The 27,563-nt window shown below is 40.0% G+C and overlaps 2 protein-coding genes across 3 annotated transcripts in view; both read right to left on the minus strand.

Moving 5' to 3' along the window:
- rgs18 (regulator of G protein signaling 18) overlaps positions 1 to 25,509 on the minus strand; it is a 49,782-nt gene extending 24,273 nt beyond the window's left edge. The window contains exons 1-6 of the mRNA XM_062046127.1: positions 25,497 to 25,509; positions 9,479 to 9,550; positions 9,288 to 9,420; positions 6,091 to 6,183; positions 5,917 to 5,978; positions 2,455 to 2,621 (exon numbers count right to left, since the gene is read on the minus strand). Of these exons, the coding sequence (XP_061902111.1) occupies positions 2,455 to 2,621; positions 5,917 to 5,978; positions 6,091 to 6,183; positions 9,288 to 9,420; positions 9,479 to 9,550; positions 25,497 to 25,509 (540 nt within the window). The remainder of the gene's footprint in view (positions 1 to 2,454; positions 2,622 to 5,916; positions 5,979 to 6,090; positions 6,184 to 9,287; positions 9,421 to 9,478; positions 9,551 to 25,496) is intronic.
- Positions 9,313 to 26,298, minus strand: LOC133649599 (adenylate cyclase, terminal-differentiation specific-like). 2 transcript variants are annotated; one of them, XR_009826092.1, is made up of 3 exons: positions 26,203 to 26,298; positions 25,497 to 26,103; positions 9,313 to 9,550 (listed from the first exon to the last, which is right to left on the minus strand). XR_009826092.1 is itself a non-coding variant. In XM_062046209.1 (2 exons), exons 1-2 carry the CDS (start codon positions 26,256 to 26,258, stop codon positions 25,566 to 25,568), a joined length of 594 nt encoding a protein of 197 aa, XP_061902193.1. In that variant the 5' UTR covers positions 26,259 to 26,298; the 3' UTR covers positions 25,382 to 25,565. The 2 variants fall into 2 exon arrangements, 1 of the variants encoding a protein (XP_061902193.1); XM_062046209.1 differs by lacking the exon at positions 9,313 to 9,550 and having other exon boundaries at positions 25,382 to 26,103.
- Positions 26,299 to 27,563: the final 1,265 nt, after the last annotated feature.

Here is a 27,563-nt window from a genome sequence, read left to right on the forward strand (position 1 = left end):
TGCTTAAAGCCCCTTTGGTTCCAAGTGAGTGACCCACTAGAAAGTGTGCTTAAAGCCCCTTTGGTTCCAGGTGAGTGAGCCACTAGAAAGTGTGCTTAAAGCCCCTTTGGTTCTAGGTGAGTGAGCCACTAGAAAGTGTGCTTAAAGCCCCTTTGGTTCCAGGTGAGTGACCCACTAGAAGGTGTGCTTAAAGCCCCTTTGGTTCTAGGTGAGTGACCCACTAGAAAGTGTGCTTAAAACCCCTTTGGTTCCAGGTGAGTGAGCCACTAGAAAGTGTGCTTAAAGCCCCTTTGGTTCTAGGTGAGTGACCCACTAGAAAGTTTGCTTAAAGCCCCTTTGGGTCCAAGTGAGTGACCCACTAGAAAGTGTGCTTAAAGCCCCTTTGGCTCCAGGTGAGTGAGCCACTAGAATGTGTGCTTAAAGCCCCTTTGGTTCTAGGTGAGTGAGCCACTAGAATGTGTGCTTAAAGCCCCTTTGGTTCCAAGTGAGTGACCCACTAGAAAGTGTGCTTAAAGCCCCTTTGGTTCCAGGTGAGTGAGCCACTAGAAAGTGTGCTTAAAGCCCCTTTGGTTCCAAGTGAGTGACCCACTAGAAAGTGTGCTTAAAGCCCCTTTGGTTCCAGGTGAGTGAGCCACTAGAAAGTGTGCTTAAAGCCCCTTTGGTTCCAGGTGAGTGAGCCCCTAGAAAGTGTGCTTAAGGCCCCTTTGGTTCTAGGTGAGTGAGCCACTAGAAAGTGTGCTTAAAGCCCCTTTGGTTCTGGGTGAGTGACCCACTAGAAAGTGTGCTTAAAGCCCCTTTGGTTCTAGGTGAGTGACCCACTAGAAAGTGTGCTTAAAGCCCCTTTGGTTCCAAGTGAGTGACCCACTAGAAAGTGTGCTTAAAGCCCCTTTGGTTCCCTGTGAGTGACCCACTAGAAAGTGTGCTTAAAGCCCCTTTGGTTCCAAGTGAGTGACCCACTAGAAAGTGTGCTTAAAGCCCCTTTGGTTCCATGTGAGTGACCCACTAGAAAGTGTGCTTAAAGCCCCTTTGGTTCCAGGTGAGTGAGCCACTAGAAAGTGTGCTTAAAGCCCCTTTGGTTCTAGGTGAGTGAGCCACTAGAAAGTGTGCTTAAAGACCAGTTGATCTGCCGTTTCTTTTCTTCTCTCCTCTTCTCCCCTGTCCCTTGCGAGGGGGAGTTGCATAGGTCCGGTGGCCATGGATGAAGTGCTGGCTGTCCAGAGCCGGGACCCCGGGTGGACCACTAGCCTGTGCATCGGTTGGGGACATCTCTGCGCTGCTGACCCGTCTCCGCTCGGGATGGTTTCCTGTTGGCCCCGCTGTGGACTGGACTCCCGCTGATGTGTTGGATCCACTGTGGACTGGACTTTCACAATGTTATGTCAGACCCACTCGACATCCGTTGCTTTCGGTCTCCCCTAGAGGGGGGGGGGGTTACCCACATATGTGGGTTTCTCATAGTCATTCACCGACGTCCCACTGGGGTGAGTTTTTCCTTGCCCGTATGTGGGCTCTGTACCGAGGATGTCGTTGTGGCTTGTACAGCCCTTTGAGACACTTGTGATTTAGGGCTATATAAATAAACATTCATTGATTCATTGAAAGCCCCTTTGGTTCCAGGTGAGTGAGCCACTAGAAAGTGTGCTTAAAGCCCCTTTGGTTCCAGGTGAGTGACCCACTAGAAAGTGTGCTTAAAGCCCCTTTGGTTCTAGGTGAGTGACCCACTAGAAAGTGTGCTTAAAGCCCCTTTGGTTCTAGGTGAGTGAGCCACTAGAAAGTGTGCTTAAATCCCCTTTGGTTCTAGGTGAGTGACCCACTAGAAAGTGTGCTTAAAGCCCCTTTGGTTCTAGGTGAGTGACCCACTAGAAAGTGTGCTTAAAGCCCCTTTGGTTCCAGGTGAGTGACCCACTAGAAAGTGTGCTTAAAGCCCCTTTGGTTCCAGGTGAGTGACCCACTAGAAAGTGTGCTTAAAGCCCCTTTGGTTCCAGGTGTGTGAGCCACTAGAAGGTGTGCTTAAAGCCCCTTTGGTTCCAGGTGAGTGAGCCACTAGAAAGTGTGCTTAAAGCCCCTTTGGTTCCAGGTAAGTTAGCCACTAGAAAGTGTGCTTAAAGCCCCTTTGGTTCTAGGTGAGTGACCCACTAGAAAGTGTGCTTAAAGCCCCTTTGGTTCCAGGTGAGTGACCCACTAGAAAGTGTGCTTAAAGCCCCTTTGGTTCCAGGTGAGTGAGCCCCTAGAAAGTGTGCTTAAAGCCCCTTTGGTTCTAGGTGAGTGACCCACTAGAAAGTGTGCTTAAAGCCCCTTTGGTTCCAAGTGAGTGACCCACTAGAAAGTGTGCTTAAAGCCCCTTTGGTTCCAGGTGAGTGAGCCACTAGAATCCACCCAGAGATACTTTGAGGAACAGGCCCTAAATGTTGTCCACCCCCAGGAGACAAGAACACCTTCATGAACGTTGCTTACCTCTTTCGGGGCGTCCGACTCAATAAAAAGGGCATAAATGTGTTTGGCTTTGGCCGGCAGCTTGTTGTCCGAGTGCAAGGTCTTGTATTCTTCACACGCCAGCCAGAAGTCCATGTTCTCCTCACTGAACTCCGTGCGCAGGAAGCCAGAGAAGGTCTCCACCCCGTCTGAGAGAAAGTGCAGCTGGTTACCACGGCAACATGCCAGGAAGGAGAAGAAAGCGTGTGTTCAAAACTAAGTGAAGGATATGAAAACAACTTCCTCATTTAAAGGTCAGCTAAATGTGCTTCAAGTTCCGTATTTGACGGACTACTTTTTCTTCTTTGGCATTCCTCAAATATTTGTCATAAAACACAGAAAAGGTGTGCTAATGTTTGTGCTATGGTGCCTTCTTTTGGACCAGTCCAAAATATACTTCGGGTTTTGTGCCTTGAACCGGAAGTATATCTGGTTTTGTCTACCAATCGTCTATAGAGTTTCTGCTCAAAAACATTCTCCATTCTTCACTCCAAGCAAGCGTTCTAAGTTTCACAATATAACTAAAACAATATTGACTTAGTACTTTCACAATATACCTAAAACAATGTTTACTTAGTAGTTTCACAATATAACTAAAACACTGTTTACTTAGTAGTTTCACAATATAGCTCAAACAAAGTTTACTTAGTAGTTTCACAATATAACTCAAACAATGTTTACCTAGTAGTTTCACTATATAACTAAAACAATGTTGACTTAGTACTTTCACGATATAACTCAAACAATGTTTACTTAGTACTTTCACAATATAACTAAAAAACAATGTTAACTTGGTAGTTTCACTATATAACTAAAACAATGTTGACTTAGTACTTTCACAATATAACTAAAACAATGTTTACTTAGTAGTTTCACAATATAACTCAAACAAAGTTTACTTAGTAGTTTCACAATGTAACTCAAACAATGTTTACTTAGTAGTTTCACAATATAACTCAAACAATGTTTACTTAGTAGTTTCACTATACAACTTAAACAATGTTTACTTAGTACTTTCACAATATAACTCAAACAATGTTCACTTAGTAGTTTCACTATATAACTAAAACAATGTTTACTTAGTAGTTTCACTATATAACTAAAACAATGTTTACTTAGTAGTTTCACTTTATAACTAAAACAATGTTCACTTAGTAGTTTCACTATATAACTAAAACAATGTTTACTTAGTAGTTTCACTATATAACTAAAACAATGTATACTTAGTAGTTTCACAATATAACTAAAACACTGTTTACTTAGTAGTTTCACAATATAACTCAAACAAAGTTTACTTAGTAGTTTCACAATATAACTCAAACAATGTTTACCTAGTAGTTTCACTATATAACTAAAACAATGTTGACTTAGTACTTTCACGATATAACTCAAACAATGTTTACTTAGTACTTTCACAATATAACTAAAAAACAATGTTAACTTGGTAGTTTCACTATATAACTAAAACAATGTTGACTTAGTACTTTCACAATATAACTAAAACAATGTTTACTTAGTAGTTTCACAATATAACTCAAACAAAGTTTACTTAGTAGTTTCACAATGTAACTCAAACAATGTTTACTTAGTAGTTTCACAATATAACTCAAACAATGTTTACTTAGTAGTTTCACTATACAACTTAAACAATGTTTACTTAGTACTTTCACAATATAACTCAAACAATGTTCACTTAGTAGTTTCACTATATAACTAAAACAATGTTTACTTAGTAGTTTCACTATATAACTAAAACAATGTTTACTTAGTAGTTTCACAATATAACTCAAACAATGTTTACTTAGTAGTTTCACTATAAAACTAAAACAATGTTTACTTAGTACTTTCATAATATAACTCAAACAATGTTGACTTAGTAGTTTCACAATATAACTAAAACAATGTTTGCTTAGTAGTTTCACAATATAAGTCAAACAATGTTTACTTAGTAGTTTCACTATAAAACTAAAACAATGTTTACTTAGTACTTTCATAATATAACTCAAACAATGTTGACTTAGTAGTTTCACAATATAACTAAAACAATGTTTGCTTAGTAGTTTCACAATATAACTCAAACAATGTTGACTTAGTAGTTTCACAATATAACTCAAACAATGTTGACTTAGTAGTTTCACAATACAATTAAAAAAATGTTTACTTAGTAGTTTCAAAATATAACTAAAACAATGTTTACTTAGTAGTTTCACAATATAACTCAAACAATGTTTACTTAGTAGTTTTACTATATAACTAAAACAATGTTTACTTAGTACTTTCACTATAAAACTAAAACAATGTTTACTTAGTAGTTACACAATATAACTCAAACAATGTTGACTTAGTAGTTTAACAATATAACTCGAACAATGTTGACTTAGTAGTTTCACAATATAACTCAAACAATGTTGACTTAGTAGTTTCACAATATAACTCAAGCAATGTTTACTTAGTAGTTTCACAATATAAGTCAAACAATGTTGACTTAGTAGTGTTGCCATGCATGTTAGTACCTGCTATCATACTGTGTTCAAGCTAGCATCATTATGCTAACAGGTTTACGAGTGCCTCTGTTAGTATTATTAACTTACATTCTTTTTGTATTGTTTCACTTTTGCAAATTCACCAAAACGTCACCGTGGAGTTATTGAGTCTGTTTAGCTGATTGGAGAGCTAGCTAGGAGTTAACTCCTCTTATTGAGTCTGTTTAGCTGATTGGAGAGCTAGCTAGGAGTTAACTCCTCTTACTGAGTCTGTTTAGCTGATTGGAGACCTAGCTAGGAGTTAACTCCTCTTATTGAGTCTGTTTAGCTGATTGGAGAGCTAGCTAGGAGTTAACTCCTCCTATTGAGTCTGTTTAGCTGATTGGAGAGCTAGCTAGGAGTTAACTCCTCCTATTGAGTCTGTTTAGCTGATTGGAGAGCTAGCTAGGAGTTAACTCCTCTTATTGAGTCTGTTTAGCTGATTGGAGAGCTAGCTAGGAGTTAACTCCTCTTATTGAGTCTGTTTAGCTGATTGGAGAGCTAGCTTGCACAGCTAATGGCTCCATGACCATGACTTCATTGACTAAATATGTTTAGTCAGGTGTGGCTAAAATATGTAAACACATTTATTTCTTCTCAAAGTTGGTGGGTGCGGCTTAAATACCAGTCGTTATGTACGGTAAATAAACAAAAACATTATTCAGGGATGTTTGATCATTTGTTTGCAGTTAAACTTTAATGATATTTTTATTGAATCACACTCATTATTGTGGCTCCCCTCACTCGGGAGCACTTTTTCACACTTTCAACGACGCACAAAGGAGCAATTTTGTGATAAAGAGGAAGTTGCAAACATTAAAAACGTGCATTGCGACAAATAAGGCTCTCAATATTCTTTGACGAATACACCGCGGCTGAGCGTGGGCAGTGACCTGGCTTCACCGCCCGTGTTTCAACTGACCTGAGTTCTTCATCAGTTCTTCGAAGGACTCGCTCCATTGCAGAGCCGTCTCTGCTGAAATGCTGAGAAAAGATGGCGGTTAGAGGACCCGGCAGCAAAGTCCTACACGTGTGGACCTCAAAGCTGGGGTCAAATACCAATCATGCTGGTCTAAATGAAATCCTTGGAACTCACGTGCTGGATGGAGTCTTTTTATGCTGGCTGACATTTTCATGGGAGCCAAACCTGGTGAGACTGAGCCGGCTCTTCCTCTCTGTCACCTGATGTCTGCAAACAAAGGAGAACCCGTCACAATCCCTTAAACAGGGGCCATCAACTGGTGGCCTGGGGGGACAACCTCACGGTCCCTTAAACAGGGGTCATCTCCCAGTGGTCCGGAGGACGACGTCACAGTCCCTTAAACAGGGGTCATTATCCAGTAGCCCGGGGGACAACGTCACAGTCCTTTAAGCAGAGGTCATCAACCAATGGCCTGGGGGACAACGTCACAGTCCCTTAAACAGGGGTCATCAACCGGTGGTCCAGGGACAACGTCACAGTCCCTTAAACAGGGGTCATCACCCGGTGGCCCGGGGGACAACATCACAGTCCCTTAAACAGGGGTCATCAACCGGTGGCCCGGGGGACAACCTCACAGTCCCTTAAACAGGGGTCATCACCCGGTGGCCTGGGGGACAACCTCACAGTCCCTTAAACAGGGGTCATCAACCGGTGGCCTGGGGGACAACATCACAGTCCCTTAAACAGGGGTCATCAACCGGTGGTCCGGGGACAACGTCACTGTCCCTTAAACAGGGGTCATCAACCGGTGGCCCGGGGGACAACCTCACAGTCCCTTAAACAGGGGTCATCACCCGGTGGCCTGGGGGACAACCTCACAGTCCCTTAAACAGGGGTCATCAACCGGTGGCCTGGGGGACAACCTCACAGTCCCTTAAACAGGAGTCATCACCCGGTGGCCCGGGGGACAACCTCACAGTCCCTTAAACAGGGGTCATCACCCGGTGGCCCGGGGGACAACATCAAAGTCCCTTAAACAGGGGTCATCACCCGGTGGAGACAAACATCTTTGCAGCAAAGTCCTAAAAACACAACAGTGCTCTTCTTTTATAGAGCAGGGTCTTTTAACCTTGTATATATTATTGATATATTGTTATTTACAGATAAACACTGACATTTATTATTCATATATTGTTATATACATATAAACACTGACATGTATTATTGATATATTGTTATTTACAGATAAACACTGACATTTATTATTCATATATTGTTATATACATATAAACACTGACATGTATTATTGATATATTGTTATTTACAGATAAACACTGACATTTATTATTCATATATTGTTATTTACAGATAAACACTGACATTTATTATTTATATATTGTTATATACATATAAACACTGACATGTATTATTGATATATTGTTATTTACAGATAAACACTGACATTTATTATTGATATATTGTTATTTACAGATAAACACTGACAATTATTATTGATATATTGTTATTTACAGATAAACACTGACATGTATTATTGATATATTATTTACAGAAAAACACTGACATTTATTATTGATATATTGTTATTTACAGATAAACACTGACGTTTATTATTCATATATTGTTATATACATATAAACACTGACATGTATTATTGATATATTGTTATTTACAGATAAACACTGACATGTATTATTGATATATTGTTATTTACAGATAAACACTGACATGTATTATTGATATATTGTTATTTACAGATAAACACTGACAATTATTATTGATATATTGTTATTTACAGATAAACACTGACATTTATTATTGATATATTGTTATTTACAGATAAACACTGACATGTATTATTGATATATTGTTATTTACAGATAAACACGGACAATTACTATTGATATATTGTTATTTACAGATAAACACTGACATGTATTATTGATATATTGTTATTCACAGAAAAACACTGACATTTATTATTGATATATTGTTATTTACAGATAAACACGGACATTTATTATTGATATATTGTTATTTACAGATAAACACGGACATTTATTATTGATATATTGTTATTTACAGATAAACACTGACATGTATTATTGATATATTGTTATTTACAGATAAACACTGACAATTATTATTGATATATTGTTATTTACAGATAAACACTGACATGTATTATTGATATATTGTTATTTACAGAAAAACACTGACATTTATTATTGATATATTGTTATTTACAGATAAACACTGCTATTTATTATTGATATATTGTTATTTAGAACTGAAATGGATCAAAATGAATCACCTGACCTTCATGAATTCATCATTTTTCTGACTTTCTGACTGTTGGACATTTTGGACAAAAAAACAGACTTTTTCTGAACAATTCAGTACATTTTAATGAATAAATCTTATTATTTGGGATATTATTGCTTTGTATACAATTCACTTCCACTTAGTAGAAGACTATTGTGTGTTTATGTCCATGGCATCAGTGTAGAAATATAAACCACTGTCTTCAACTAGACTCCTGGTGTTCCACAGGGTTCAGTCCTAGGTCCTCTCTTCCAGGGTTTGGATTTTGAGTTCAGTTAAAAAAAACAAAACTAGCCTTTGATGGAGGTCCTTAAAAAGTGACCAAATGTCCACTGTGGAGGACGCTGGCCTAGGGTAATACACCAAATAAGACTCAGAGAGAGGGAAGAAGTCCTTACCTTCCTGGACATGTGGCCCCCAGAACAAGGTGCTGGACCAGGCCTGCCATGTGAAGGACTCCTCCCTGACACACTTCCAGGTGTTTCCAAGAAAGTCCAAAGACACGTCACATGTGCACACCTGAGTCCACCTCCCAGCTGGCCCTACTTTCACGGCACGGCGCACAAGAACCCAAACCAGAGCAGAGAAGCCAAACCAGACCAGAGAAGCCAAACCAGAGCAGAGAAGCCAAACCAGAGCAGAGAAGCCAAACCAGACCAGAGAAGCTAAACCAGAGCAGAGAACCCAGACCAGACCAGAGAAGCCAAACCAGAGCAGAGAACCCAGACCAGAGCAGAGAAGCCAAACCAGAGCAGAGAACCCAGACCAGAGCAGAGAAGCCAGACCAGACCAGAGAAGCCAAACCAGACCAGAGAAGCCAAACCAGAGCAGAGAAGCCAAACCAGAGCAGAGAAGCCAAACCAGACCAGAGAAGCCAAACAAGAGCAGAGAACCCAAACCAGACCAGAGAAGCCAAACCAGAGCAGAGAACGCAGACCAGAGCAGAGAAGCCAGACCAGACCAGACCAGAGCAGAGCAGGAGTAGGTGTGCAGGTGTGCGTGAAGAAGAAAGTGTTTGTCACACCAACCTGCTGCTGTCGGCCTTCATGGTGACTTCCTTCTCCTCCGGCCTTCTCAAAGGCGCTTCCTCCTTCAGTAGAATTGAGGAAACACGAGCCAACACGAGCGTGTCCGCGAGCGTCAGATCGCTCTCCAAATGCTCTTTTCAGCCAGGCGTTGTTTTCACTTTAGACGCCACTTCCTGTGGAGGTGTCACAACGTGCGGTGCAGAAAAAGCCCCCGCTCGTCCACTTCCTGTTCTCCACGCACAGCAGACATGTGGTGTCGGAGACTAGCAACAGCAGACATGTGGTGTCAGAGACTAGCAACAGCAGACATGTGGTGTCAGAGACTAGCAACAGCAGACATGTGGTGTCAGAGACTAGCAACAGCAGACGTGTCGTGTCAGAGACTAGCAACAGCAGACATGTGGTGTCAGAGACTAGCAACAGCAGACATGTGGTGTCAGAGACTAGCAACAGCAGACATGTGGTGTCAGAGACTAGCAACAGCAGACATGTGGTGTCAGAGACTAGCAACAGCAGACATGTGGTGTCAGAGACTAGCAACAGCAGACATGTGGTGTCAGAGACTAGCAACAGCAGACGTGTGGTGTCAGAGACTAGCAACAGCAGACATGTGGTGTCAGAGACTAGCAACAGCAGACATGTGGTGTCAGAGACTAGCAACAGCAGACATGTGGTGTCAGAGACTAGCAACAGCAGACATGTGGTGTCAGAGACTAGCAACAGCAGACATGTGGTGTCAGAGACTAGCAACAGCAGACATGTCGTGTCAGAGACTAGCAACAGCAGACATGTGGTGTCAGAGACTAGCAACAGCAGACATGTGGTGTCAGAGACTAGCAACAGCAGACATGTGGTGTCAGAGACTAGCAACAGCAGACATGTGGTGTCAGAGGCTAGCAACAGCAGACATGTGGTGTCAGAGACTAGCAACAGCAGACATGTGGTGTCAGAGACTAGCAACAGCAGACATGTGGTGTCAGAGACTAGCAACAGCAGACATGTGGTGTCAGAGACTAGCAACAGCAGACATGTGGTGTCAGAGACTAGCAACAGCAGACATGTGGTGTCAGAGACTAGCAACAGCAGACATGTGGTGTCAGAGACTAGCAACAGCAGACATGTGGTGTCAGAGACTAGCAACAGCAGACATGTGGTGTCAGAGACTAGCAACAGCAGACATGTGGTGTCAGAGACTAGCAACAGCAGACATGTGGTGTCAGAGACTAGCAACAGCAGACATGTGGTGTCAGAGACTAGCAACAGCAGACATGTCATGTCAGAGACTAGCAACAGCAGACATGTGGTGTCAGAGACTAGCAACAGCAGACATGTGGTGTCAGAGACTAGCAACAGCAGACATGTGGTGTCAGAGACTAGCAATAGCAGACATGTGGTGTCAGAGACTAGCAACAGCAGACATGTGGTGTCAGAGACTAGCAACAGCAGACATGTGGTGTCAGAGACTAGCAACAGCAGACATGTGGTGTCAGAGACTAGCAACAGCAGACATGTTGTGTCAGAGACTAGCAACAGCAGACACGTGGTGTCAGAGACTAGCAACAGCAGACACGTCGTGTCAGAGACTAGCAACAGCAGACATGTAGTGTCAGAGACTAGCAACAGCAGACACGTCGTGTCAGAGACTAGCAACAGCAGACATGTGGTGTCAGAGACTAGCAACAGCAGACACGTCGTGTCAGAGACTAGCAACAGCAGACATGTGGTGTCAGAGACTAGCAACAGCAGACATGTGGTGTCAGAGACTAGCAACAGCAGACACGTCGTGTCAGAGACTAGCAACAGCAGACATGTGGTGTCAGAGACTAGCAACAGCAGACATGTCGTGTCAGAGACTAGCAACAGCAGACACGTGGTGTCAGAGACTAGCAACAGCAGACACGTGGTGTCAGAGACTAGCAACAGCAGACACGTCGTGTGAGAGACTAGCAACAGCAGACATGTCGTGTCAGAGACTAGCAATAGCAGACATGTGGTGTCAGAGACTAGCAACAGCAGACATGTGGTGTCAGAGACTAGCAACAGCAGACATGTGGTGTCAGAGACTAGCAACAGCAGACATGTGGTGTCAGAGACTAGCAACAGCAGACATGTGGTGTCAGAGACTAGCAACAGCAGACATGTGGTGTCAGAGACTAGCAACAGCAGACATGTCGTGTCAGAGACTAGCAACAGCAGACATGTCGTGTCAGAGACTAGCAAAAGCAGACATGTGGTGTCAGAGACTAGCAACAGCAGACATGTGGTGTCAGAGACTAGCAACAGCAGACATGTCGTGTCAGAGACTAGCAATAGCAGACATGTGGTGTCAGAGACTAGCAACAGCAGACATGTGGTGTCAGAGACTAGCAATAGCAGACATGTGGTGTCAGAGACTAGCAACAGCAGACATGTGGTGTCAGAGACTAGCAACAGCAGACATGTGGTGTCAGAGACTAGCAAAAGCAGACATGTGGTGTCAGAGACTAGCAACAGCAGACATGTGGTGTCAGAGACTAGCAACAGAAGACATGTGGTGTCAGAGACTAGCAACAGCAGACATGTGGTGTCAGAGACTAGCCACAGCAGACATGTGGTGTCAGAGACTAGCAACAGCAGACATGTGGTGTCAGAGACTAGCAACAGCAGACATGTGGTGTCAGAGACTAGCAACAGCAGACATGTGGTGTCAGAGACTAGCAACAGCAGACATGTGGTGTCAGAGACTAGCAACAGCAGACATGTGGTGTCAGAGACTAGCAACAGCAGACATGTGGTGTCAGAGACTAGCAATAGCAGACATGTGGTGTCAGAGACTAGCAACAGCAGACATGTGGTGTCAGAGACTAGCAACAGCAGACATGTGGTGTCAGAGACTAGCAACAGCAGACATGTCGTGTCAGAGACTAGCAACAGCAGACATGTGGTGTCAGAGGCTAGCAACAGCAGACATGTGGTGTCAGAGACTAGCAACAGCAGACATGTGGTGTCAGAGACTAGCAACAGCAGACATGTGGTGTCAGAGACTAGCAACAGCAGACATGTCGTGTCAGAGACTAGCAACAGCAGACATGTGGTGTCAGAGACTAGCAACAGCAGACATGTGGTGTCAGAGACTAGCAACAGCAGACATGTGGTGTCAGAGACTAGCAACAGCAGACATGTGGTGTCGGAGACTAGCAACAGCAGACATGTGGTGTCAGAGACTAGCAACAGCAGACATGTGGTGTCAGAGACTAGCAACAGCAGACGTGTAGTGTCAGAGACTAGCAACAGCAGACATGTGGTGTCAGAGACTAGCAACAGCAGACACGTCGTGTGAGAGACTAGCAACAGCAGACATGTCGTGTCAGAGACTAGCAATAGCAGACATGTGGTGTCAGAGACTAGCAACAGCAGACATGTGGTGTCAGAGACTAGCAACAGCAGACATGTGGTGTCAGAGACTAGCAACAGCAGACATGTGGTGTCAGAGACTAGCAACAGCAGACATGTGGTGTCAGAGACTAGCAACAGCAGACATGTGGTGTCAGAGACTAGCAACAGCAGACATGTCGTGTCAGAGACTAGCAACAGCAGACATGTCGTGTCAGAGACTAGCAAAAGCAGACATGTGGTGTCAGAGACTAGCAACAGCAGACATGTGGTGTCAGAGACTAGCAACAGCAGACATGTCGTGTCAGAGACTAGCAATAGCAGACATGTGGTGTCAGAGACTAGCAACAGCAGACATGTGGTGTCAGAGACTAGCAATAGCAGACATGTGGTGTCAGAGACTAGCAACAGCAGACATGTGGTGTCAGAGACTAGCAACAGCAGACATGTGGTGTCAGAGACTAGCAAAAGCAGACATGTGGTGTCAGAGACTAGCAACAGCAGACATGTGGTGTCAGAGACTAGCAACAGAAGACATGTGGTGTCAGAGACTAGCAACAGCAGACATGTGGTGTCAGAGACTAGCCACAGCAGACATGTGGTGTCAGAGACTAGCAACAGCAGACATGTGGTGTCAGAGACTAGCAACAGCAGACATGTGGTGTCAGAGACTAGCAACAGCAGACATGTGGTGTCAGAGACTAGCAACAGCAGACATGTGGTGTCAGAGACTAGCAACAGCAGACATGTGGTGTCAGAGACTAGCAACAGCAGACATGTGGTGTCAGAGACTAGCAATAGCAGACATGTGGTGTCAGAGACTAGCAACAGCAGACATGTGGTGTCAGAGACTAGCAACAGCAGACATGTGGTGTCAGAGACTAGCAACAGCAGACATGTCGTGTCAGAGACTAGCAACAGCAGACATGTGGTGTCAGAGGCTAGCAACAGCAGACATGTGGTGTCAGAGACTAGCAACAGCAGACATGTGGTGTCAGAGACTAGCAACAGCAGACATGTGGTGTCAGAGACTAGCAACAGCAGACATGTCGTGTCAGAGACTAGCAACAGCAGACATGTGGTGTCAGAGACTAGCAACAGCAGACATGTGGTGTCAGAGACTAGCAACAGCAGACATGTGGTGTCAGAGACTAGCAACAGCAGACATGTGGTGTCGGAGACTAGCAACAGCAGACATGTGGTGTCAGAGACTAGCAACAGCAGACATGTGGTGTCAGAGACTAGCAACAGCAGACGTGTAGTGTCAGAGACTAGCAACAGCAGACATGTGGTGTCAGAGACTAGCAACAGCAGACATGTGGTGTCAGAGACTAGCAACAGCAGACATGTGGTGTCAGAGACTAGCAACAGCAGACATGTGGTGTCAGAGACTAGCAACAGCAGACATGTGGTGTCAGAGACTAGCAACAGCAGACATGTGGTGTCAGAGACTAGCAACAGCAGACATGTCGTGTCGGAGACTAGCAACAGCAGACATGTGGTGTCAGAGACTAGAAACTCTCAAATTACGTTTCTGAAGTCAAACAAAAGCGTCATGTGACATCTGTCAAGTCACATGACTCCACCGAGGGCCTGATCTACTAAGACGTCAATAAGTATGTGCGGGTCGATACTGGAATACCCATACCAGATAGCAGATACCTCTCATGTACATTCTCACATCCACATATGTTCAACCCTTTTTCGATTACGCATGCACCTCCTGGTACCCTAGCACCTCCAAAACCCTCAAATCTAAACTCCAAACATCTCAGAACAAGCTAGTCAGGTTACTTCTAGACCTCCACCCCAGATCCCACCTCACTCCTACCCACTTCTACAAAGTGGGCTGGCTCAAGGTGGAGGACAGAGTTAAACAACTTGCACTGAGCCTAGTCTATAAAATCCGCTACACCTCCCTGATACCGAAGTACATGTCAAACTACTTCCTTAACGTAAATGACCGCCATAACCACAACACCAGGGGGAGCTCCACTAACCACGTTAAACCCAGATTCCGAACTAACAAAGGTCTTAACTCATTCTCTTCCTATGCCACATCAATGTGGAATGCGCTCCCAACAGGTGTAAAAGAAAGGGCATCTCTATCCTCCTTCAAAAGCGCAAAAAAAGTTCACCTCCAGGCAGTTACAACCCTAAACTAACACCCTCCCCGGATTGCTAATAATCAAATGTAAACAATCAAAAGCAGATACTTTTTCTCATGCCTTCTGCTCTCTCTCTCTCTCTCTCTCTCTCTCTCTCTCTATGTCCACTACTTGATGTCCATATCCTACCCCCCCCCTGATTGTAAATAATGTAAATAATTCAATGTGATTATCTTGTGTGATGACTGTATTATGATGATAGTATATATGATAGTATATATCTGTATCATGAATCAATTTAACAAGTTGAAAAACGTATTTGGGTGTTACCATTTAGTGGTCAATTGTACGGAATATGTACTTCACTGTGCAACCTACTAATAAAAGTCTCAATCAATCAAAATGGATACTTTACCTCTCATGTACATTCTCACATCCACATATCCATACCTTAGTTGAGGGAGTCCACACCTTTTCCACCAAGGGCCACGCACTAACAAGTCAAAGTATGCGGGGCCACATGGTCTTTTTTATTAAAAAAAAAAAAAAAGCTAAAAACTGATATATTATTAATTATTAGTATTATAGGTGACTAACTATATTTTATTAATTATTAGTATTATAGGTGACTAAGCATATTATTATTAATTATTAGTATTATAGGTGACTAAGCATATTATTATTAATTATTAGTATTGTAGGTGACTAAGTATATTATTATTAATTATTAGTATTGTAGGTGACTAAGTATATTATTATTCATTATTAGTATTTAAGGTGACTAAATTTATTATTATTCATTATTAGTATTAAAGGTGACTAAGTAAAAAATAAAAAATAAAAAAAATAAAATAATAAATACAATAAAATAAAATAAAAAAAATAAAAATAAAAATAAAAAAATAAATAAAAATAAAAAATAAATAAATAAAAAAAACAATTAAAAAATAAAAATAAAATAAAAAATAAATAAATAAATAAATAAATAAATAAATAAATAAATAAATAAATAAATAAATAAATAAATAAATAAATAAAAAATAAAAAATAAAAAAAGGTGACTAAGTATATTATTATTATATTATAGAGGTTTATTTGAAATAGGGACAGATACAATAACATAGACATCTGAAACAGTTATCCGATGCATGCATCACAGTGTTTGTGGCCAAAGCTAATTTACAACACTTGTCCCCAACAACAACAACAACACAGATCCAACATCATTAAAATAGGAAAATAAAAAATAGAATGAGTTGATAATAATGATAATAGTAATAACACAGACAAAGTGCAAACTAGATAAAAGCCAATAATAATAATAATAACACAGACAAAGTGCAGACTAGATAAAAACCAATTAGTAAAAATGAGTAAAAACTAAACATGGGAACACGATTGTTGCTCAACTAGCCATAATTGTGTTTGTTTTTTGAAAGTGACAAGTGCAGGTATACTTTTCAAAGTGTCCGGTAAAGAGTTCCATAGTTGTGGTCCTTTTATTGAAAAGGCAGTCTGGGCAAAAGATGTTCTACGGAATGGAACACAACAGTTGCCTTTTGACGCTGCTCGGGTGGTAGATCTGGTACCACTTTGCAGTCTTGTAATTGCCTTGCACAGCAATTGGGGAGCAGAGTTATACAAGCATTTAAAAACCAGTTTGACTGTGTGTAACAAAATAAAATTGGTAAAACTTAAAATATTGTACTTGGTTAAAATTTGGCAATGATGATATCGTATACTCTTCTTGTCTAGAACTTTCAAGGTGCGGTTATAAAGACACTCAATGGTCTTGATTGATGACTGGTGTGCCTGGGACCATGTGGTTAAGCCATAAGATATGTGTGAAAGAATCATTGCATTCATAAAAGTAAAAGCACAGCTAAGAGTTAAGCAGTGTCTTATAATCTTAAAACAGCCTAGGTTTGCCTTCAGGGTTTTACACATTTTCTTAATGTGACTTTTAAAATTCAGCTGATAGTCTATGATTATGCCCAAATATTTGACTTCAGGTACTTGTTCAATGACCTCCTCATTAATTTTTATATTCAGGTTTGTTTGAGGTAGCTTTTTTATGGAGAAGCAGACAGAGTTAGTCTTTTTAGTGTTTAGGGTTAAACAGGATGACTCCAGCCAAGATGCTATTTTGTCTAATTGAGCATTTAACTTCTCCGCATCTAGAGTACAGGGGCCGTACTTATCAGGCTTCTTAGAATTACTTTTGACAAAAACAAGAAAGTTTGATCATATTACGCCTATACTGGCTCACCTGCACTGGCTTCCTGTGCACTTAAGATGCGACTTTAAGGTTTTACTACTTACGTATAAAATATTACACGGTTTAGCTCCAGCCTATCTCGCCGATTGTATTGTACCATATGTCCCGACAAGAAATCTGCGTTCAAAGAACTCCGGCTTATTAGTGATTCCCAGAGCCAAAAAAAAGTCTGCGGGCTATAGAGCGTTTTCTATGCGGGCTCCAGTACTCTGGAATGCCCTCCCGGTAACAGTTAGAGATGCTACCTCAGTAGAAGCATTTAAGTCCCATCTTAAAACTCATTTGTATAATCTAGCCTTTAAATAGACACCCCTTTTTTAGACCAGTTGATCTGCCGTTTCTTTTCTTCTCTCCTCTTCTCCCCTGTCCCTTGCGAGGGGGAGTTGCATAGGTCCGGTGGCCATGGATGAAGTGCTGGCTGTCCAGAGTCTGGACCCCGGGTGGACCACTAGCCTGTGCATCGGTTGGGGACATCTCTGCGCTGCTGACCCGTCTCCGCTCGGGATGGTTTCCTGTTGGCCCCGCTGTGGACTGGACTCCCGCTGATGTGTTGGATCCACTGTGGACTGGACTTTCACAATGTTATGTCAGACCCACTCGACATCCGTTGCTTTCGGTCTCCCCTAGAGGGGGGAGGGGGTTACCCACATATGCGGTCCTCTCCAAGGTTTCTCATAGTCATTCACCGACGTCCCACTGGGGTGAGTTTTTCCTTGCCCGTATGTGGGCTCTGTACCGAGGATGTCGTTGTGGCTTGTACAGCCCTTTGAGACACTTGTGATTTAGGGCTATATAAATAAACATTGATTGATTGACTCCTAAGAAGTCTGCTAAGAGTTGACTTAAGAGTAAATAAATTCTTCGCTGAAAGCTGCACTTAAAAGTTAGTTATCAAGCGTCTTACTCACACTTTCAGCGAAGTGTAGGACTGAATCTTAAGTGTCAGACTCAGAGCTGAATTACGACATTACTATGTGCCGTAAACGGAATTTTAGGTGACGTCATTTCTGTGTCCATAGAAATGACCAATCACGGAAGGGAATCCGTTGTCTAAGAATAAAGAAATATCTTGGAAATATTTAAGTGGACAATGGGAGTGTATATTTTGACAATAAACTACAAAATAATACAAAACAAACTAGTCCCCGCCGGCACTCCCTCTCTTCTCTCGCCCACACACTCACTGACGTCACTCACCTCACGGCCACACACATACGCTACTCTCATAAAATTTTCTTTCCAATTCCTTAATTAGGCAACTAATTTGAAACTGGTGTGGGTGGCTCTATATATACTAGCCCACTGCAGCCACATGCAGAAATCAACAAGGAATCGAAAAGTATTAAATCTGTGACAAAAATAATACCCGCTCTGTCTAAACGATACCGTTTGATCAGCTGCTCGTCATCAAACAAATCCAGGACATCGTTCCGCTCCCTGAACGCTCGCGCACGTCTCTCTCGCCTCAGTGCCATCCCCTGCTGGCAACTCCTAACCACTTAAGACACCTCTGAAGGTCTCTTAAATATCGTGGAGAGTAGGAGTGATACTTAGACTTAAGAACGTTAATAAAAAGCTTTTATTCTTAAGTTTGAGAGTAGGACTAAATTTCGCAAATTCTCAGGACTTAAGTGTAAAATGGCACTCTAAGAAGCTTGATAAGTACGGCCCCAGGTCTTACCTGATGTATATACCACTGTGTCATCCGCATACATCTGTAAATCTATATCTGTGCATACATCTGGTAGGTCATTGATGTATAGACTGAATAGTATATGTCCCAAGACACTACCCTGAGGTATCCCTGTTTCTATTTTGCGGAAGAAAGATCTCACATTATTAATGGTGACACATTGTTCACGGCCCTTTAGATATGACTCAAACCAGGACAATGACTGTTTGGATAAATTGAAATTAGTTAGTTTTGAAATTAAAATGTCATGATTGACTGTATCAAATGCTTTTTTTAAGTCTATAAATACTGCACCAACCACCTGTCCTTTGTCAAGAGAATGTTTGATCCTTTCAGTTAAAAAACAAGTGGCAGATTCTGTAGAATGGTTACGTCTGAATCCGAATTGTAGGGGAGTCAAATAGTGATTTGTCTCAAGGTGGTGCATTAGTTGTTCCGTAACAATCTTCTCCAGGACTTTAGATGAAACTGGAAGAAGGCTGATAGGTCTATAGTTAGATGTCATTCCAGCATCACCAGATTTTAAAAGTGGTATTACCTGTGCAGTTTTCCATCCATCTGGGAATTGCCCAGTTTTAATGGAAATATTAATAATATTATTATTATTATTATTATTATTAATTCTTAGTATTATAGGTGACTAAGTGTATTATTATTCATTATTAGTATTAAAGGTGACTAAGTATATTATTATTCATTATTAGTATTAAAGGTGACTAAGTATATTATTATTCATTCTTAGTATTATAGGTGGCTAAGTGTATTATTATTCATTATTAGTATTATAGGTGACTAAGTATATATTATTAATGATTAGTATTATAGGTGACTAAGTGTATTATTATTCATTATTAGTATTATAGGTGACTAAGTATATATTATTAATTATTAGTATTATAGGTGACTAAGTGTATTATTATTCATTATTAGTATTATAGGTGACTAAGTATATTATTATTCATTATTAGTATTATAGGTGACTAAGTATCTTATTATTAATTCTTAGTATTATAGGTGACTAAGTATATTATTAATAATTATTAGTATTACAGGTGACTAAGTATATATTATTCATTATTAGTATAATAGGTGACTAAGTATATATTATTCATTATTAGTATTATAGGTGACTAAGTACATTATTATTAATTCTTAGTATTATAGGTGACTAAGTATATTATTATTCATTATTAGTATTATAGGAGACTAAGTGTATTATTATTCATTATTAGTATTATAGGTGACTAAGTATATATTATTAATTATAAGTATTATAGGTGACTAAGTGTATTATTATTCATTATTAGTATTATAGGTGACTAAGTATATATTATTAATTATTAGTATTATAGGTGACTAAGTGTATTATTATTCATTATTAGTATTATAGGTGACTAAGTATATTATTATTCATTATTAGTATTATAGGTGACTAAGTATCTAATTATTAATTCTTAGTATTATAGGTGACTAAGTATATTATTAATAATTATTAGTATTACAGGTGACTAAGTATATATTATTCATTATTAGTATTATAGGTGACTAAGTATATATTATTCATTATTAGTATTATAGGTGACTAAGTATATTATTATTAATTCTTAGTATTATAGGTGACTAAGTATATTATTATTCATTATTAGTATTATAGGTGACTAAGTGTATTATTATTCATTATTAGTATTATAGGTGACTAAGTATATATTATTAATTATAAGTATTATAGGTGACTAAGTGTATTATTATTCATTATTAGTATTATAGGTGACTAAGTATATATTATTAATTATTAGTATTATAGGTGACTAAGTGTATTATTATTCATTATTAGTATTATAGGTGACTAAGTATATTATTATTCATTATTAGTATTATAGGTGACTAAGTATCTTATTATTAATTCTTAGTATTATAGGTGACTAAGTATATTATTAATAATTATTAGTATTACAGGTGACTAAGTATATATTATTCATTATTAGTATTATAGGTGACTAAGTATATTATTATTAATTCTTAGTATTATAGGTGACTAAGTATATTATTATTCATTATTAGTATTATAGGTGACTAAGTGTATTATTATTCATTATTAGTATTATAGGTGACTAAGTATATATTATTAATTATAAGTATTTTAGGTGACTAAGTATATTAGTATTAATTATTAGAATTACAGGTGACTAAGTATATTATTATTATTCATTAGTATTATAGGTGATTAAGTATATTATTATTCATTATTAGTATTATAGGTGACTAAGTATCTTATTATTAAATGTTATTATTATAGGTGACTAAGTATATTATTAATAATTATTAGTATTACAGGTGACTAAGTATAAATTATTCATTATTAGTATTATAGGTGACCAAGTATATATTATTAATTCTTAGTATTATAGGTGACCAAGTATCTTATTAATTGTTAGTATTATAGGTGACTAAGTATATTATTAATAATTATTAGTATTACAGGTGACTAAGTATATATTATTCATCATTAGTATTATAGGTGACTAAGTATCTTATTATTAATTCTTAGTATTATAGGTGACTGAGTATATTAGTATTCATTAGTATTATAGGTGACTAAGTATATTAGTATTAATTATTAGTATTACAGGTGACTATGTATATATTATTTTTTTATTTATTTATTACATTTTTATTTATTTTTTACCATGCAAAAATAGAATAAAATGTAATAAAATGAATGTGTAAATAAATAAGAATATTCATGTTCACTTAAACATTTAACAGTGTTTATTATTTTTGTTGTCATTTTTCAAATGAATTAATATACAAAGTTAGTATTTAAAATTATTTTTTCTCATTAAATAAAAATGTTTTTATTGATACATTATGACTCTTGTTTTTTATCATGCGAAAATAGAATACAAATAGTAATAAAATGTGACAAAGCTGTTTTCCGATGAATTCAGGAGTTGAAGCAATAACTGAGTTGAAAGACGTGAAAAGACTTCCTTTGAAAGACAAATACATTTCTTGGTGCACGTGATGAGGCGTGAACGTCAGCTTGACCACATATTGATTACAAATGGACTAAATTGCAGGGTAGAGTCCTGCAAATGCACTTGTCTGGCGCGTTACAAACACCCCCGCAGAGCGCCCGGCAGACAATGTGCACCTGTGTAAGTCCCATTAAAAGCAAGCAGCATTGATTGGACGGGCGCATGCAGCTCCAGCCCAGTGATCCAGTAAAGTATCCTTCCCTTCAGGTAAACAATGGACAGCTGAATCACTAAAAGCAAATTGAAATGCACTCATTTAGTGGGCCTGTACGTGTTTGCCTCCTGTCAACATGGCAGATGAGAGAAGCTACAAAATCAATACGCCCCCAAGGCGCTCCCGCCAGCTGGGCGCAAAAGATTAGCTTTTTATTTTTGCTTTTATCATTTGGAAATCATATTCCCATATGCACTTTTAAATGTGTTTTTTTAACAATTATCTGCAGGTTTTCACCCATGAAATGAAAGTGTGGACAAAAGACAACGAAGGCAGGACTGTGCTTCTTTCCTTTTCAAGTCACTCACACACTAAATCATCAACTAGAAGAAAAGAAAGAGTCAAATAAATACAGTACAGAATATTTGGTGTGTTTGCCAAAAAAGAAAGTGAGGGGAAAAAAATCAAAACTTATAATCGAGGGATGAATCTGAAGTTGATCTAGAGATTTGAGTGAAAAAAAATAATACTTATATATACTTTTGGATCCCCCAAGGATTTTAGTGGGAATTTGTTTTTAAAGGCCTACTGAAAGCCACTACTAGCGACCACGCAGTCTGATAGTTTATATATCAATGATGAAATCTTAACATTGCAATACGGCCGGGTTAACTTATAAAGTCACATTTAAAATTTCCCGGGAAATATCCGGCTGAAACGTCGCGGTATGATGACGTATGCGCGTGACGAAGTCAGAGTAACGGAAGTTATGGTACCCCGTAGAATCCTATACAAAAAGCTCTGTTTTCATTTCATAATTCCACAGTATTCCGGACATCTTTTGCAATTTGTTTAATGAACAATGAAGGCTGCAAAGAAGACAGTTGTAGGTGGGATCGGTGTATTAGCAGCGGACTACAGCAACACAACCAGGAGGACTTTGTTGGAGAGCAGCCGCGCTAGCCGCGCTAGCCGCCGACCTCACCTTGACTTCCTACGTCTCCGGGCCGCCAAACGCATCGGGTGAAGTCCTTCGTCCTTCTGCCGATCGCTGGAACGCAGGTGAGCACGGGTGTTGATGAGCAGATGAGGGCTGGCTGGCGTAGGTGGAGAGCTAAGGTTTTTAGCATAGCTCTGTGCAATCCGGTTGCTAAGTTGCTAAGTTAGCTTCAATGGCGTCGTTAGCACAGCATTGTTAACCTTCGCCAGCCTGGAAAGCATTAACCGTGTATTTACATGTCCACGGTTTAATAGTATTGTTGATTTTCTATCCATCCTTCCAGTCAGGGGTTTATTTTTTTTTGTTTCTATATGCAGTTAAAGCACGATGCTATCACGTTAGCTCGTAGCTAAAGCATTTCGCCGATGTATTGTCGTGGAGATAAAAGGCACTGAATGTCCATTTCGCGTTCTCGACTCTCATTTTCAAGAGGATATAGTATCCGAGGTGGTTTAAAATACAAATTTTTATCGTCGATTTTCTCTACTAAATCCTTTCAGCAAAAATATGGCAATATCGCAAAATGATCAAGTATGACACATAGAATGGATCTGCTATTCCCGTTTAAATAAAAAAAAATCATTTCAGTAGGCCTTTAAGACCATCATTGCTCATCAAATAATAATCAATTAAAATATACGTTGCTATGAATTATTGACTTATTGAAGGCTTCAATGATGTCACATGAAATATTCCACTTAGACAAATGTTTTTCAGGGGAAAATATTGCAGATTTTGTGATTTTGCCATAAAAAAACAGGGAATAAAACATTAAAAATGTTTTAACTTTATGTCAATTGATCTATACATATTTTAGTGTTAAAAGTAAAAAAACAACTAACGTCTATATATATATATATATATATATATATGTCTTAATTAGATTATCCAAAAAATAGTGCTCAATACCGTGGTAGAGCGCAATATATGTATGTGTCGGAAAAAATCTCAAGACTACATCATCTCTACAGGCCTGTTTCATGAGGGGTTCCCTCAATCATCAGGAGATTTTCATAGAAGCATTCACAAACCATGGTTTATATAGGGCACAGAACGGGTAGGTACAGGCAGGCGTAGGGGCGTGGTGATTGGCTCATGTGTTACCTAGGAGGTGTTTCCGTCTGTGACGGCATGCTGATACAATTTCGCTGCGCTTGTTGAGGGATGACAGGTCTGGGCGGTATATAATAAACAGTTTCTCTTTTAAGCACAGGTTGCATCTTTTATTACCACTGTTGTAAGGTGTGCTGAATGCAAGAATTTGCCATGTTGTTGAATATTCAACATTATTGTCTAAGAGGTTCCAAATGTGTTTGCGGAGTTCTGTAGTGTTCCGCAGGCTTTGGTTCTTGAAAAAAGCCTTGTGAATGTTCCATCTGGCTTTGAATTCTCCCTCGGTTAATCCTACATACGTGTCAGATGTGTTAATGTCCTTGCGTGTTACCTTTGATTGGTAAACGACTGATGTTTGTAAGCACCCCCCCTTTGAGAGGGCAATCAGGTTTCTTGCGGCAGTTACAGCCTTTGTCGGTTTTGGAGTGCACTAAAACATTGATTGACATCTGAATCGCAATTCTTATTCATTCTGATATTAAATTAATTCATAATTTTAAAAAATTTATGAAAAAAATTAAAGTGAATGTTTTTTTTCAAAATAAAAGTCAATTGTTACTTTAAAGAAACATTTGTCTCGAAGCAAGTTAGCTCAAAAAAATGTTTTCTTCGAATGTCGGCGGGCGACGTTGTAAATGTTGTCAGACGAGAAGAGAAACAAACTACCGTATTTCCTTGAATAGCCGCAGGGGCGCTAATTAATTTAAAACCTCTTCTCACTCCTGCGGTTACCAAAACCATGCGGAATGAGCAAGCATGCTCTAATTATTTTAAAACCTCTTCTCACTCCGGCGCATACCTTATCATGAAAAACACATTTAATAAAAAAAACGTTATTATGATCTTACCTTTACTTGTAGATGGGTCCATGTGCAGCTGCTTCTGATCAAAGGCAGTCTTTCTCATCTTTCTTCAATTTTAAAAGTCTCTGGAGGTATTCCTTTAATTATTACCTCCTGCTTCGATTGAAAGTCCAGTTTAGAAAACGGTTTTATTTTAGATATGTAATCCTCCATGTTAAAAGTGCAAGCAAACAATTGCTGCATGCTTGCTGCTTGTTGTCTTCTTCTGCAGTACCTGTCTCCTGCAGTGCTGGTAGTCGCAAGAAGGATCACTAGCGCCCTCTACCACCTGGAGGCGGGAGTCATTTAATGACTCATATTTGACCCGGCGGAAGTGCCAAGCATGCGCTAATTATTTTGCGAAACGAGTTTGACCCGGCTGTAATTCTAGGCAGGCGAATACTATATTCCCGGCGCCAATTCAAGGAAATACGGTACATTGTTTACAAGTCTTGTAAACATCATGACTCAACTTTTATTGTGAAAAACTGCTTTTTAGAAAGAAAAGTTTGGTATTTACTCGCCAAGGGACATGATTTGTACCGAATTTTCATTAATGTGAGAAATAAAACTAGTGTGAAAAATAGCAGTAGAACATGAAGTCTGCTCACCTGTCAGACTCATTGCTGATGGACTGTTCTGGCATCTGTTGCTTCTGTTCTGATGGACTGTTCTGGCATCTATTGCTTCTGTTCTGATGGACTGTTCTGGCATCTGTTGCTTCTGTTCTGATGGACTGTTCTGGCATCTGTTGCTTCTGTTCTGATGGACTGTTCTGGCATCTGTTGCTTTGGTTCTGATGGACTGTTCTGGCATCTGTTGCTTCTGTTCTGATGGACTGTTCTGGCATCTGTTGCTTTTGTTCTGATGGACTGTTCTGGCATCTGTTGCTTCTGTTCTGATGCACTGTTCTGGCATCTGTTGCTTCTGTTCTGATGGACTGTTCTGGCATCTGTTGCTTCTGTTCTGATGGACTGTTCTGGCATCTGTTGCTTCTGTTCTGATGGACTGTTCTGGCATCTGTTGCTTCTGTTCTGATGGACTGTTCTGGCATCTGTTGCTTCTGTTCTGATCTGATGGACTGTTCTGGCATCTGTTGCCTCTGTTCTGATGGACTGTTCTGGCATCTGTTGCTTCTGTTCTGATGGACTGTTCTGGCATCTGTTGCTACTGCCTTGGCTGCTGTCACTCGGCCTCAGGGTGGCGGCGGTGAGTTCGCTAAAGACAATAAAGCCAGCGTTTGGGTGAAGTTCTGCTTCATAAACAAAGCACAATTGAAATGTTGCCAGTCGTATGAATCAAACACAAATATCTCACCTGTCTTTGTTGTCAAAGTAGTTCTCAGAGCGATGAACATTGGACATCTTCTCCATCTGCAAAGCCCCCTTGTTCTTCAAACCTAGTGACGGCCCTGGCTGAAGGTAACATAAACAGCACTAAAGGAACAGTAATCAGCTAATAGTGTAGCTAGCAAACAAACACACACGACTGCCAGACTCGGTGGAGAAAGAGGAAGGTCTAAATAGCTCTTTGATTAGTGATCAGGAGCAGGTGTACGTCTTGACCACAAACCACAGGCAGGTGCAACAAGTGATTGTCCATGACAACAAAGGGAGCACGAGAACAGAAATGAACACTAAACTGATGAGATAAGACCAAATTAAGCATCACAGACCCGAGATGGAACACTCTTTGGACCCCTCCTTGCACCACTCCTTGGACCACTCTTTGGACCACTCCTTGGACCACTCCTTGGACCACTCCTTGGACCACTCTTTGGACCACTCCAGAGGGCAGCAGGTGGAACAGGTCAGAGACAGGGTGGGTGCTGTCCTTGATGATGGCACTGGCTCTGTTGAGGCAGCGGGAGGTGTAGATGTCCATCACGCAGTGTATTTTAAAACAAGAAGGCAGAGAAATTAGATTAAAGCTGTGCTAAAAAGGTGGGTTTTTAGTCCCTTCTTAAAACGGTCGACCGACTGTGGTGCTCTAAGATGGTCGGGGAGAGCATTCCAGAGTTCGGGAGCGGTCGAGCAGAAAGCCCGGCGGCCCATAGATTGTAACTTTGTCCTGATGGGTTTGAGGAGGTTAGTGTTTGAGGAGCGGAGGTTGCAGGTAGGAGGTTGAGGGGAAACTAGGTCCTTGAGGTATGAGGGGGCGTTACCGTAGATGCATTGGTGAGTTAGCAGGTTAATCTTAAATTGGGTCCGGGATGCAATAGGGAGCCAGTGGATTGATTTGAGGATGGGTGTGATATGATCACGCTTGCGCAGTCTCGTCAGGATTCTCGCTGCCATACCGATACTGCTGCTTTTGGGGAATCATCTTCAAACAATTTAAAATCACATAGCGAAACAAAGGATGGCGTTATCTCATTGTAACTTTTTTAGATAAACAAATGCAGACTCAATGACTGAACCCCTTATACGTTTGCGCATTACGTACTTATACCTACCGTAAAAGAGTTCCCCCCCATTCACGTTTCATTTAGACGAGATCTCAATGATTTTGTTACTTTACACCGTCTACCTGTTAATGATATGCATTATCTAAATAATCTAAAGCATTGATATTTTGATGTAATAATTGATATTAGAGCATAAGATCTATTGATATTTCAGTATGGATCACTACTTCTACAGAGCTACAGACATCTGTGCGTAGGTGACTGGCTGAGG

Source organism: Entelurus aequoreus, linkage group LG05, assembly GCF_033978785.1.
Source record: "Entelurus aequoreus isolate RoL-2023_Sb linkage group LG05, RoL_Eaeq_v1.1, whole genome shotgun sequence".
NCBI lineage: Eukaryota > Metazoa > Chordata > Actinopteri > Syngnathiformes > Syngnathidae > Entelurus > Entelurus aequoreus.